The 12,218-nt window shown below is 47.7% G+C and overlaps 1 protein-coding gene across 15 annotated transcripts in view; it reads right to left on the reverse strand.

The window, feature by feature from the left end:
- Nucleotides 1-12,218, reverse strand: part of LOC123996431 (kinesin-like protein KIF1A) — a 154,533-nt gene that overhangs the window by 65,451 nt on the left and 76,864 nt on the right. For all 15 annotated transcript variants that reach the window (XM_046299901.1, XM_046299892.1, XM_046299882.1 and 12 more), the window contains exons 16-22: nt 6,799-6,878; nt 6,526-6,632; nt 6,189-6,269; nt 5,515-5,695; nt 4,592-4,664; nt 4,344-4,437; nt 177-325 (exon numbers count right to left, since the gene is read on the reverse strand). In XM_046299901.1, coding sequence (XP_046155857.1) covers nt 177-325; nt 4,344-4,437; nt 4,592-4,664; nt 5,515-5,695; nt 6,189-6,269; nt 6,526-6,632; nt 6,799-6,878 — 765 coding nt within the window. The remainder of the gene's footprint in view (nt 1-176; nt 326-4,343; nt 4,438-4,591; nt 4,665-5,514; nt 5,696-6,188; nt 6,270-6,525; nt 6,633-6,798; nt 6,879-12,218) is intronic.

Genomic DNA, 12,218 nt, shown 5'->3' on the forward strand with positions numbered 1-12,218 from the left:
GGGACAGTTCAGAACCTGGGTTCAAATTGTATTTCCCGAACGTCCCGCCTCATCTGTCATTCCAGTCAGACTCAATCAAACACTCAAATCATTTGGAAAACGAAAAAACAAAACTACATGAACCCAAGTCTGTGACAGTTATGTTTCCGTGGAGATGTGCTGAATTGTTCTCAAACCTTCTTCTTGAGTTCCACGCTGATGGCGTTAGCCTCCTTGAGGAAGATGGCGTTTCCCCACAGCTGGTCTCTGAGGGAGGTGAACTGGTAACAGCGCCACTTCCTGAAACCCCACAGGGCTAGCTCCGCCTCCCTCTCCGTCCACTGCACTGTGGAGCCCAGAGGGTACAACAAGATGACCCAAACATCTGAGTTCAACATCAACACATTGTATGTGTGTACAAAGGGATGCTAATTTAAATGCAGAGCCTCGTACTTAAACATGCACATTGACGGTAAGATCATGTGACAAATAAAGTTTGATTTGATTTGACATACACTTAAAGTATGTGGACACCCCTTCAAATGAGTGGATTCGGCTATTTCAGCCACACACCCTTTGCTGACAGGTATATCGAAATTAAGCACACAGCCATGCAATCTCCATAGACAAACATTGGCAGTAGAATGGCCTTACTGAAGAGCTCAGTGACTTTTAAACGTGGCACCGTCATAGGATGCCACCTTTTCCAACAAGTCAGTTCGTCAAATTACTGCCTCGCTAGAGCTGCCCCGGGTCAACTATAAGTGCTGTTATTGTGAAGTGGAAACTAGGAGCAACAACGGCTCAGCCGTGAAGTGGTAGACCACACAAGCTCACAGAACGGGACCGCTGAGTGCTTAAGTGTGTCGTGTGTAAAAATGGTCTGCCATCGGTTGCAACAGTCACTACTGAGGTTCCAAACCGCCTCTGGAAGCAACGTCAGCACAATAACTGTTCATTGGGAGCATCATGAAATGGGTTTCCATGGCCGAGCAACCGCACACAAGCCTAAGATCACCATGGGCAATGCCAAACCTCGGCCGGAGTGGTGTAAAGCTCGCCGCCATTGGACTCTGGAGCAGTGGAATTGCATTCTCTAGAGTGATGAATCCCACTTCACCATGTGGCAGTCCGACGGACAAATGCCAGGAGAACGATACCTGTCCCAATGCATAGTGCCAATTGTAAAGTTTGGTGGAGGAGGAATAAAGGTCTGGGCCTGTTTTTCATGGTTCAGACTCCTTAGTTCCAGTGAAGGGGAATCTTAACGCTACAGATTTTAAAGGATTCTGTGCTTCCAACTTTGTGGCAACAGTTTGGGGGAAGTCTCTTTCCTGTTTCAGCATGGCAATGCCCCCATGCACAAAGTGAGGTCCATACAGAAATGGTTTATTTTTTAATTTTATTTTACCATTATTTAACTAGGCAAGTCAGTTAAGAACACATTCGTATTTTCAATGACAGTCTAGGAACAAGGTTAACTGCCTTGTTCAGGGGCAGAACGACATATTTTTTACCTTGTCAGTTCGGGGATTCGATCTTGCAACCTTTCGGTTACAAGTCCAACGCTCTAACCCCCAGGCTATCTGCCGCCCCACGACCGATTTGTTGAGATCAGTGTGGAAGAACTTGACTGGTCTCCACAGAGCCCTGACCTCAACCTCATCGAACACCATTGGGATGAATTGGAACGCCAACTCTGAGCCAGGCCTAATTGCCCGACGTCAGGGCCCGACCTCACTAATGCTCTTGTGGCTGAATGGAAGCAAGTCCCCACAGCAATGTTCCAACATCTAGTGGAAAGCCTTCCCAGAAGACTGGAGGCCTGTTATAGCAGCAATGTTCCAACATCTAGTGGAAAGCCTTCCCAGAAGACTGGAGGCCTGTTATAGCAGCAATGTTCCAACATCTAGTGGAAAGCCTTCCCAGAAGACTGGAGGCCTGTTATAGCAGCACAATGGGGTACCAACTCCAATGGAATGTATGTCGTTCTCGCTCCGTGGCTCGACGACTCATTGCGAGCTCACAGAACAGGGCTCCGGGCAGCCGAGCGGAAATGGAGGAAAACTCGCCTCCCTGCGGACCTGGCATCCTTTCACTCCCTCCTCTCTACATTTTCCTCCTCTGTCTCTGCTGCTAAAGCCACTTTCTACCACTCTAAATTCCAAGCATCTGCCTCTAACCCTAGGAAGCTCTTTGCCACCTTCTCCTCCCTCCTGAATCCTCCCCCCCTCCTCCCTCTCTGCAGATGACTTCGTCAACCATTTTGAAAAGAAGGTCGACGACATCCGATCCTCGTTTGCTAAGTCAAATGACACCGCTGGTTCTGCTCACACTGCCCTACCCTGTGCTCTGACCTCTTTCTCCCCTCTCTCTCCAGATGAAATCTCGCGTCTTGTGACGGCCGGCCGCCCAACAACCTGCCCGCTTGACCCTATCCCCTCCTCTCTTCTCCAGACCATTTCCGGAGACCTTCTCCCTTACCTCACCTTGCTCATCAACTCATCCCTGACCGCTGGCTACGTCCCTTCCGTCTTCAAGAGAGCGAGAGTTGCACCCCTTCTGAAAAAACCTACACTCGATCACTCCGATGTCAACAACTACAGACCAGTATCCCTTCTTTCTTTTCTCTCCAAAACTCTTGAACGTGCCGTCCTTGGCCAGCTCTCCCGCTATCTCTCTCAGAATGACCTTCTTGATCCAAATCAGTCAGGTTTCAAGACTAGTCATTCAACTGAGACTGCTCTTCTCTGTATCACGGAGGCGCTCCGCACTGCTAAAGCTAACTCTCTCTCCTCTGCTCTCATCCTTCTAGACCTATCGGCTGCCTTCGATACTGTGAACCATCAGATCCTCCTCTCCACCCTCTCCGAGTTGGGCATCTCCGGCGCGGCCCACGCTTGGATTGCGTCCTACCTGACAGGTCGCTCCTACCAGGTGGCGTGGCAAGAATCTGTCTCCTCACCACGCTCTCTCACCACTGGTGTCCCCCAGGGCTCTGTTCTAGGCCCTCTCCTATTTTCGCTATACACCAAGTCACTTGGCTCTGTCATAACCTCACATGGTCTCTCCTATCATTGCTATGCAGACGACACACAATTCATCTTCTCCTTTCCCCCCTTCTGATGACCAGGTGGCGAATCGCATCTCTGCATGTCTGGCAGACATATCAGTGTGGATGACGGATCACCACCTCAAGCTGAACATCGGCAAGACGGAGCTGCTCTTCCTCCCGGGGAAGGACTGCCCGTTCCATGATCTCGCCATCACAGTTGACAACTCCATTGTGTCCTCCTCCCAGAGCGCTAAGATCCTTGGCGTGATCCTGGACAACACCCTGTCGTTCTCAACTAACATCAAGGCGGTGGCCCGTTCCTGTAGGTTCATGCTCTACAACATCCGCAGAGTACGACCCTGCCTCACACAGGAAGCGGCGCAGGTCCTAATCCAGGCACTTGTCATCTCCCGTCTGGATTACTGCAACTCGCTGTTGGCTGGGCTCCCTGCCTGTGCCGTTAAGCCCCTACAACTCATCCAGAACACCGCAGCCCGTCTGGTGTTCAACCTTCCCAAGTTCTCTCACGTCACCCCGCTCCTCCGCTCTCTCCACTGGCTTCCAGTTGAAGCTCGCATCCGCTACAAGACCATGGTGCTTGCCTACGGAGCTGTGAGTGGAACGGCACCTCAGTACCTCCAGGCTCTGATCAGGCCCTACACCCAAACAAGGGCACTGCGTTCATCCACCTCTGGCCTGCTCGCCTCCCTACCACTGAGGAAGTACAGTTCCCGCTCAGCCCAGTCAAAACTGTTCGCTGCTCTGGCCCCCCAATGGTGGAACAAACTCCCTCACGACGCCAGGATAGCGGAGTCAATCACCACCTTCCGGAGACACCTGAAACCCCACCTCTTTAAGAAATACCTAGGATAGGATAAAGTAATCCTTCTCACCCCCCCCCCTTTAAAGATTTAGATGCACTATTGTAAAGTGGCTGCTCCACTGGATGTCATAAGGTGTACGCACCAATTTGTAAGTCGCTCTGCATAAGAGCGTCTGCTAAATGACTTAAATGTAAATGTAAATGTAATGTTTGATGAGCAGCTGTACACATACTTATGGCCATGTAGTGTACGTTCTATTCAATATATAAGTTATATAGAACATTCCAGCTGTTATTTTGTTGGAATTATTAACCTTGTTTTGAGCTGTTTCATACTGTACAGTTCATTTACAGTTCTGAAAATGTTAGATTTGCTCCATATTAATGATTTCATGATTTTGGAATGAGATGTTCGACAGGCAGGTGTCCACATACTTTTGTGTAGTGTAGTATAGTGTAAATAAAACTCAGTAAGCAGTGACGTACCTTCCTCCTCAGGCTCCTCCTCTTCCTCTCCTACTACCTCAGGGTAATATCGGTCCACCTGTTTCTGAAGGGCTTCCAGCTTGCTCTCATAATCCTGTGGAATTGGTCACATGATCAGGCTTTAGCTAGAAAATCATTCAGATTTAATGTAATTCAGACTCAGACTTAATGTAATTCAGACTCAGACTTAATGTATGAACAAAAGGGTAATATTTTGGTGCTCTTGTCCATTGGTTAACAGGTCTCACCATCCTCTGCTGTTCCAGCAGGTTGTGTGTCTCTTCTCTCTCTTTACGGTACTGGTCTTCCAGCTCCTGCAGCCTGAAGACACAACCACAGACTCAACCACAGACTCAACCATAGATGTCATCTCAACTCACCCTCACTCACAACCACAGACTCAACCACAGACTCAACCACAGACTCAACCATAGATGTCATCTCAACTCACCCTCACTCACAACCACAGACTCAACCACAGACACAACCACAGACTCAACCACAGACACAACCACCGACACAACCACAGACTCAACCACAGACACAACCACAGACACAGACACAACCACATACACAACCACATACACAACCATAGATGTCATCTCAACTCTCCCTCACTCACAACCACAAGACTCTTCCACAGACTCCTCTCAACTATCCCTCACTCACAACCACAGGCTCATATCAACTCTTCCTCACTCACAACCACAAACTCATCTCAACTCTTCCTCACTCACAACCACAGGCTCATCTCAACTCTTCCTCACTCACAACCACAGGCTCATCTCAACTCTTCCTCACTCACAACCACAAACTCATCTCAACTCTTCCTCACTCACAACCACAGGCTCATCTCAACTCTCCCTCACTCACAACCACAGACTCATCTCAACTCTCCCACACTCACAACCACAGACTCCTCGCAACTCTCCCTCACTCACCTCTGAATCCTCTCCTCTCTCTTACAGTATTTACTCAACCTAGTCTCTCTTCTCCCTTGTCTCCCTTCTCACCTCTGGTCTCTCCTCTCTCCTCTCCTCTCTCTTACAGTATTTACTCAACCTAGTCTCTCTTCTCCCTTGTCTCCCCTCTCACCTCTCTCCTCTCCTCTCCTCCTCTCTCCTCTCTAGTTCTCTCTCCTCTCCTCCTCTCTCCTCTCTAGTTCTCTCACCTCTGGTCCATCTCCTGCTTCATGTCGATGCCCTGTTTGTCCAGCAATTCTCTCTGTGCGAAGGCCCAGTCCATAGGCTCCACAGGGGTCTCAGCGCAGGGCGTCTTCTCCCGCTCCTGGCGTGCCTGCTCTGGGTGGTTGAACCGGAACACGTGGCTCTTACCCAGAATAATACGGTTCCCTGGAGGACAGGTTGATCCAGGAAGCAGGGAGAGAGACGTTTCAAAAAGCATTCGGTGATCGGTACAAATGTCCAGATAGAAGTGAAGAATGTTACAAAGAGCAAAAGAGAAGCGGTAGAAATTGAGTAGGAAAGTGTAGAGGACATCTCCAGACCAGAGGACAAAAAAGGAAGAGAGAGAGGAAGAGAGGGAAAGAGTGAGGGAGAGAGGGAGAGGGAGAGACAAAGAGAGACAGAGACAGAGAGAGAGAGAGGGAAAGAGAAAGAGAGTGAAAGAGTGAGAGAGAGAGAGAGAGAGAGAGAGAGAGAGAGAGAGAGAGAGAGAGAGAGAGAGAGAGAGAGAGAGAGAGAGAGAGAGAGAGAGAGAGAGAGAGAGAGAGAGAGAGAGAGAGAGAGAGAGAGATGAGACCTATAGGAGAGAAAGGGAAAGACAGAGTGAGAGACAGAGAGAGAGAGAGAGAGAGAGAGAGAGAGAGAGAGATAGCTGACCCACCTGATTTGAGGACTGTAGCCTCGGTGACCCTCTTCCCATTGACGTAGGTCTCAGCTCCCTCACAGGGCTCCAGGGTGACTGCTACTGGGGCAGAAAGGAGACAGACAGGGAGATAGACCTTTCGAGACACTACCTGCATCTTAATTATCCACCCTTTTCCACAAAGTGTGCGTTTGTGCATGGTCTCTTACACCAATCCTATCCTTGCTTTTAAATCCAAGTAAGATAGCACTCTTTAAGGAAAAGAATAGAGAATTGCATGGTACAGTATCCACATGAACCATAATAACACACTCAGCCTCTAATCAGTAAACCAAAGCAGGGTCCAATATCTCACCTTCTCCAATGGGTCCCGTTGTAGAGGTAAATGTACAGTGTTCGTCCTTGATGAAGTGACCACTGAGGACAATGTCCTGCCTGCTGCTGGCGTCCACACGACCGACCCTGGGAAAGAAATGAGTCAACATTAGGGTATTGTACTGTACAAAATGTGTGATATTCTACCTAAAAGATACATAACGTAGTTTATAAGCCATTGTGAAGTCTCCTACATTATTCTTATGACATCTCTCTTACTTGGTGTCTCTATGTTCTCTCTATGTTCTCTTACTTGGTGTTGCCATCTTTGATGTAGTACAGCAGGCACTCTGACATCAGGGGGTCCTCGTTGAGGTTCACCAGGTGAGGAGTCTACAACAAGGAGGGTTCATATGGGTTCATTTAGGTTCATAGGGTTCATATAGGTTCATATGGTTCATATGGGTTCATATGGGTTCATATGGTTCATATGTGTTCATTTAGGCTCATGGGGTTCATATAGGTTCATATGGTTCATATGGGCTCATATGGGTTCATATAGGTTCATATGGGTTCATTTAGGTTCATATGGTTTATATGGGTTCACATGGTTCATATAGGTTAATCTGGGTTCATTTAGGTTCATATGGTTCATATGGGACTTCATTTACCTGTTGTCTCATCTAATGTATCAAATGTGGTCACATCATTTGTTAAACCTAATTTCATATTTTATTTTTATTATCTATACAAACTCGTACATCTTAATTTCACGCTCATGAAACATGTTGTGTTTATAAATATTATGTTCAGTATGAGCCTCGACTGTCTTGGTGTGTTTGGACCATGATAGATTCTTGGTGATGTGGACACCAAGGAACTTGAAACTCTCAACCCGCTCTACTACAGCCCGTTTAATATTAATGGGATCCTGTTCGGCCTGCCTGTTCCTAAAGTCCACGATCATCTCCTTTCGTCTTACTCACATTGAGGGAGAGGTTGTTGCCCTGGAAATCACCCTATAGGCTGTCGCATCGTTGTCACTGTTGTGTCGTCAGCAAACTTAATGATGGTGTTAGAGTCGTGTTTGACCACGCTGTCATGGGTGAACAGGGAGTACAGGAGGGGACTAAGTACACACCCCTGAGGGGCTCCCGTGTTGAGGATCAGAGTGGCAGACGTGTTGTTACCTACCCTTACCATCTGGGGGCGGTCCGACAGGAAGTTGCAGGATCCAGTTGCAGAGAGAGGTGTTCAGTCCCAGCGTCCTTAGCTTAGTGATGAGCTTTGAGGGCACTATGGTCTTGAACGCTGTGCTGTAGTCAATTAATAGCATTCTCACATACGTGTTCCTTTTGTCCAGGTGTGAAACGGCAGCGTGGAGTGTGATTAATATTGCGTCATATGTGGATCTGTTGGGGCGCTATGCGATTTAGAGTGGGTCTAGTGTATCTGGGAGGATGCTGTTGATGTGAGCCATGACCAGCCTTTAAAGCACTTCATGGCTACCATGGGGCAGTAATCATTTAGGCAGATTACCTTTGCGCCCTTGGGCACAGGGACCGTTCCATGGCCATCAGGGACTCCATCCCAGAGCGCCAAGTGGCGTGATCCTGACAACACCCTGTCGTTCTCTACTAACATCAAGGCGGTGGCCCGTTCCTGTAGGTTCATGCTCTACAACATCCGCGGTCACCCTGGGAGAGGTTAATCCAGGCATGTCAGTCTGGAAGAGCCATTAAACCCCTTCAACTCATGACAGTCTGGTTCAACCTTCCCAAGTTCTCTCACGTCACCCCGCTCCTCCGTTCTCTCCACTGGCGTGCTTTGTTCATCCAGCCTCCCTACCACTACACGTCCTGGTAATCCGTCTGGACTTGCTTGAAACATGTAGGTATTACATACTCGGTCAGGGAGAGGTTGAACATGTCAGTGAAGAGACTTGACAGTTGGTACGCGCGTGCTTTGAGTACACGTCCTGGTAATCCGTCTGGACTTGCGGCTTTGTGAATGTTGACCTGTTCAAAGGTCTTGCTCACATCGGCTACCGAGAGCATTATCACACAGTCATCCAGAACAGCTGGTGCTCTCGTGCATGCTTCAGTGTTGCTTCCCTCGAAGCGAGCATAAAAGGCATTTAGATCGTCGTGGGTGATGTCGGCTTTTGCCGACTGGTTGAACACTGGTACACACTACCAAGTAGGTGCAATTTGTCAGATGTTGCCCTACCGGAGTTACACAGCGACTGCGTCACTGCTATTAGCTTCATGACCAGTGATGTCAGCCCCATGAGCATACTGAGTCTGACAGCACAGTGGGTCGTTGAGGATTTCCTACTGAGGAAAGGCGTATTGCATGCTCATGAATATGCTGGTTGTCATACCGCTGCTGCCATTTCAATGGCATATGAGAACATGTTTGAAACATGGAAACATGAACATGCCCCTCGCGCCATTCAAACAACTGACTGGAGAAATAAGCTCATCAACTGTGTCTGCACCAGACGTGATACCCTCTGTCATGGCATTGAAACGCCTGTTCATCAAAACTGCCCACACAGACCGTGGCGTTAACTTACAAAAGTATTCGAGGCTGTGAACAAGCGATTCGGTGGCATTCTCTCTTTACTGTATCGCCACCATGTTGGATGCTAGGTACAAGGACCGCTACTTCTATAACAGGCATTCTCTCTTGACTGTATCGCCACCATGTTGGATGCTAGGTACAAGGACCGCTACTTCTTTAACAGGCATTCTCTCTTTACTGTATCGCCACCATGTTGGATGCTAGGTACAAGGACCGCTACTTCTTTAACAGGCATTCTCTCTTTACTGTGTCGTCACCATGCTCGATGCTAGGTACAAGGACCGCTACTTCATTAACAGGCATTCTCTCTTTACTGTATCGCCACCATGTTGGATGCTAGGTACAAGGACCGCTACTTCTTTAACAGGCATTCTCTCTTTACTGTATCGCCACCATGTTGGATGCTAGGTACAAGGACCGCTACTTCTTTAACAGGCATTATCTCTTTACTGTGTCGTCACCATGCTCGATGCTAGGTACAAGGACCGCTACTTCTTTAACAGGCATTATCTCTTTACTGTGTCGTCACCATGCTCGATGCTAGGTACAAGGACCGTTACTTCTTTAACAGGCATTATCTCTTTACTGTGTCGTCACCATGCTCGATGCTAGGTACAAGGACCGCTACTTTCAATGCAGACAAGAAGCAGGGTTTACATGAAATGTTACAGACACAGCTGGACAAGATGGAAACGGACAGACAGAGCTGGACAAGATGGAAACGGACACAGTGACAGTGAAGCACCGAGGAGGAGAGACCACGGACAGACAGAGCTGGACAAGATGGAAACGGACACAGTGACAGTGAAGCACCGAGGAAGAGAGACCATGGACAGACAGAGCTGGACAAGATGGAAACAGACACAGTGACAGTGCCCACCGAGGAAGAGAGGACACGGACAGACAGAGCTGGACAAGATGGAAGACAGAGCTGGACAAGATGGAAACAGTGAAGCACCGAGACACGGAAGAGAGGACACGGACAGACAGAGCTGGACACAGTGACAGTGAAGACCGAGGAAGAGAGGAACGGACAGACAGCTGACAAGATGAAAAGACACCGAGGAAGAGAGTTTACAGACAGACAGAGCTGGACAAGATGGAAACAGACACAGTGAAGCACCGAGGAAGAGAGGATACAGACAGACAGAGCTGGACAAGATGGAAACAGACACAGTGACAGTGCCCACCGAGGAAGAGAGGACACGGACAGACAGAGCTGGACAAGATGGAAACGGACACAGTGAAGCACCGAGGAAGAGAGGCCACGGACAGACAGAGCTGGACAAGATGGAAACGGACACAGTGACAGTGAAGCACCGAGGAAGAGAGGATACAGACAGACAGAGCTGGACAAGATGGAAACGGACACAGTGAAGCACCGAGGAAGAGAGACCATGGACAGACAGAGCTGGACAAGATGGAAACGGACACAGTGACAGTGAAGCACCGAGGAAGAGAGGATACAGACAGACAGAGCTGGACAAGTTGGAAACAGACACAGTGAAGCACCGCGGAAGAGAGACCATGGACAGACAGAGCTGGACAAGATGGAAACGGACACAGTGAAGCACCGAGGAAGAGAGACCATGGACAGACAGAGCTGGACAAGATGGAAACGGACACAGTGACAGTGCCCACCGAGGAAGAGAGGATACAGACAGACAGAGCTGAAACTTCACTGCTTGTCATGAATGATGAAATCCTGGTTCAGAATGAAACGACAAATAAACAACGAAACAGCCCAGCAAGTAAGTCAAAGAAATAGGTTTGGATTATGTTTTACTGACTCCCAATCACGATCGGATGTGATACAGCCTGGATTTAAACCAGAGACTGTAGTGATGCCTCTTGCACTGAGATACAGTGCCTTAGACCACTGTGTCCATGTGTGTGTGTTAACTATTTAACTGTACTAGAATTCTTAAAAGGCCGCACATTTTTCTATATTGGTTACCGGGTATCGGTATTTTATTTTTTTGTATCACAGCATATCACAGTTTATCACAGCATATCACAGCATATCACAGCATATCACAGCATATCACAGCATATCACAGCATATCACAGCTTTACACTAATCCATCACTAATTACACTCAGCACATTTAAATCCCTCCCCTTAAGTATTTAAATCGCTGTGCTAGAAAGGGTTGCTGACCACCCCTGTCCCATCAAGGTACTGCAGAAGAGAGGGTCCCCTGGTAAGGCTTGGTTGAAGTTGAGAATTTGTCATTCCCTCTTCTCGAGCATTTCAATTGCTGTGCTTGACAGGTTCCACAGTCAGCATATCACAGCATATCACAGCTTTACACCATCACTAATTACACTCAGCACATTTAAATCCCTCCCCTTAAGTATTTAAATCCCTCCCCTTAAGTATTTAAATCCCCCCCTTAAGTATTTAAATCCCTCCCCTTAAGTATTTCAATCCCTCCCTTAAGTATTTCAATCCCTCCCCTTAAGTATTTCAATCACTCCCCTTAAGTATTTAAATCCCTCCCCTTAAGTATTTCAATCCCTCCCTTAAGTATTTCAATCCCTCCCCTTAAGTATTTCAATCGCTCTCCTTAAGTATTTAAATCCCTCCCCTTAAGTATTTAAATCCCTCCCCTTAAGTATTTAAATCCCCCCCCCCCTTAAGTATTTAAATCCCTCCCCTTAAGTATTTCAATCCCTCCCCTTAAGTATTTCAATCGCTCCCCTTAAGTATTTAAATCCCTCCCCTTAAGTATTTAAATCCCTCCCCTTAAGTAATTAAATCCCTCCCCTTAAGTATTTAAATCCCTCCCCTTAAGTATTTAAATCCCTCCCCTTAAGTATTTAAATCCCTCCCCTTAAGTATTTAAATCGCTCCCCTTAAGTATTTAAATCGCTGTGCTGGACAGGTTCCACGGTCATGTGTTATCAAGGAACCTGCCTTGTTGCGGGACACGACTCCAATGTTGATCTAGGGTCAGAGGCATTCAAATGTGTTTCGCAATATATCTTTATTACACATCTCAAATATACAATTACAGCATTGTTAGAGGCATTCAATTTAACCCCCTGGAGCCGATTGACGCACCGGTGCTTAAGTTACTTTTTTTTTTTAAATCCGAATGGTTTGACCTACATAAACTGTTCTCCATTTTGTTCCTCAAGTATC

Source organism: Oncorhynchus gorbuscha, linkage group LG02, assembly GCF_021184085.1.
Source record: "Oncorhynchus gorbuscha isolate QuinsamMale2020 ecotype Even-year linkage group LG02, OgorEven_v1.0, whole genome shotgun sequence".
NCBI classification, from domain to species: Eukaryota; Metazoa; Chordata; class Actinopteri; order Salmoniformes; family Salmonidae; genus Oncorhynchus; species Oncorhynchus gorbuscha.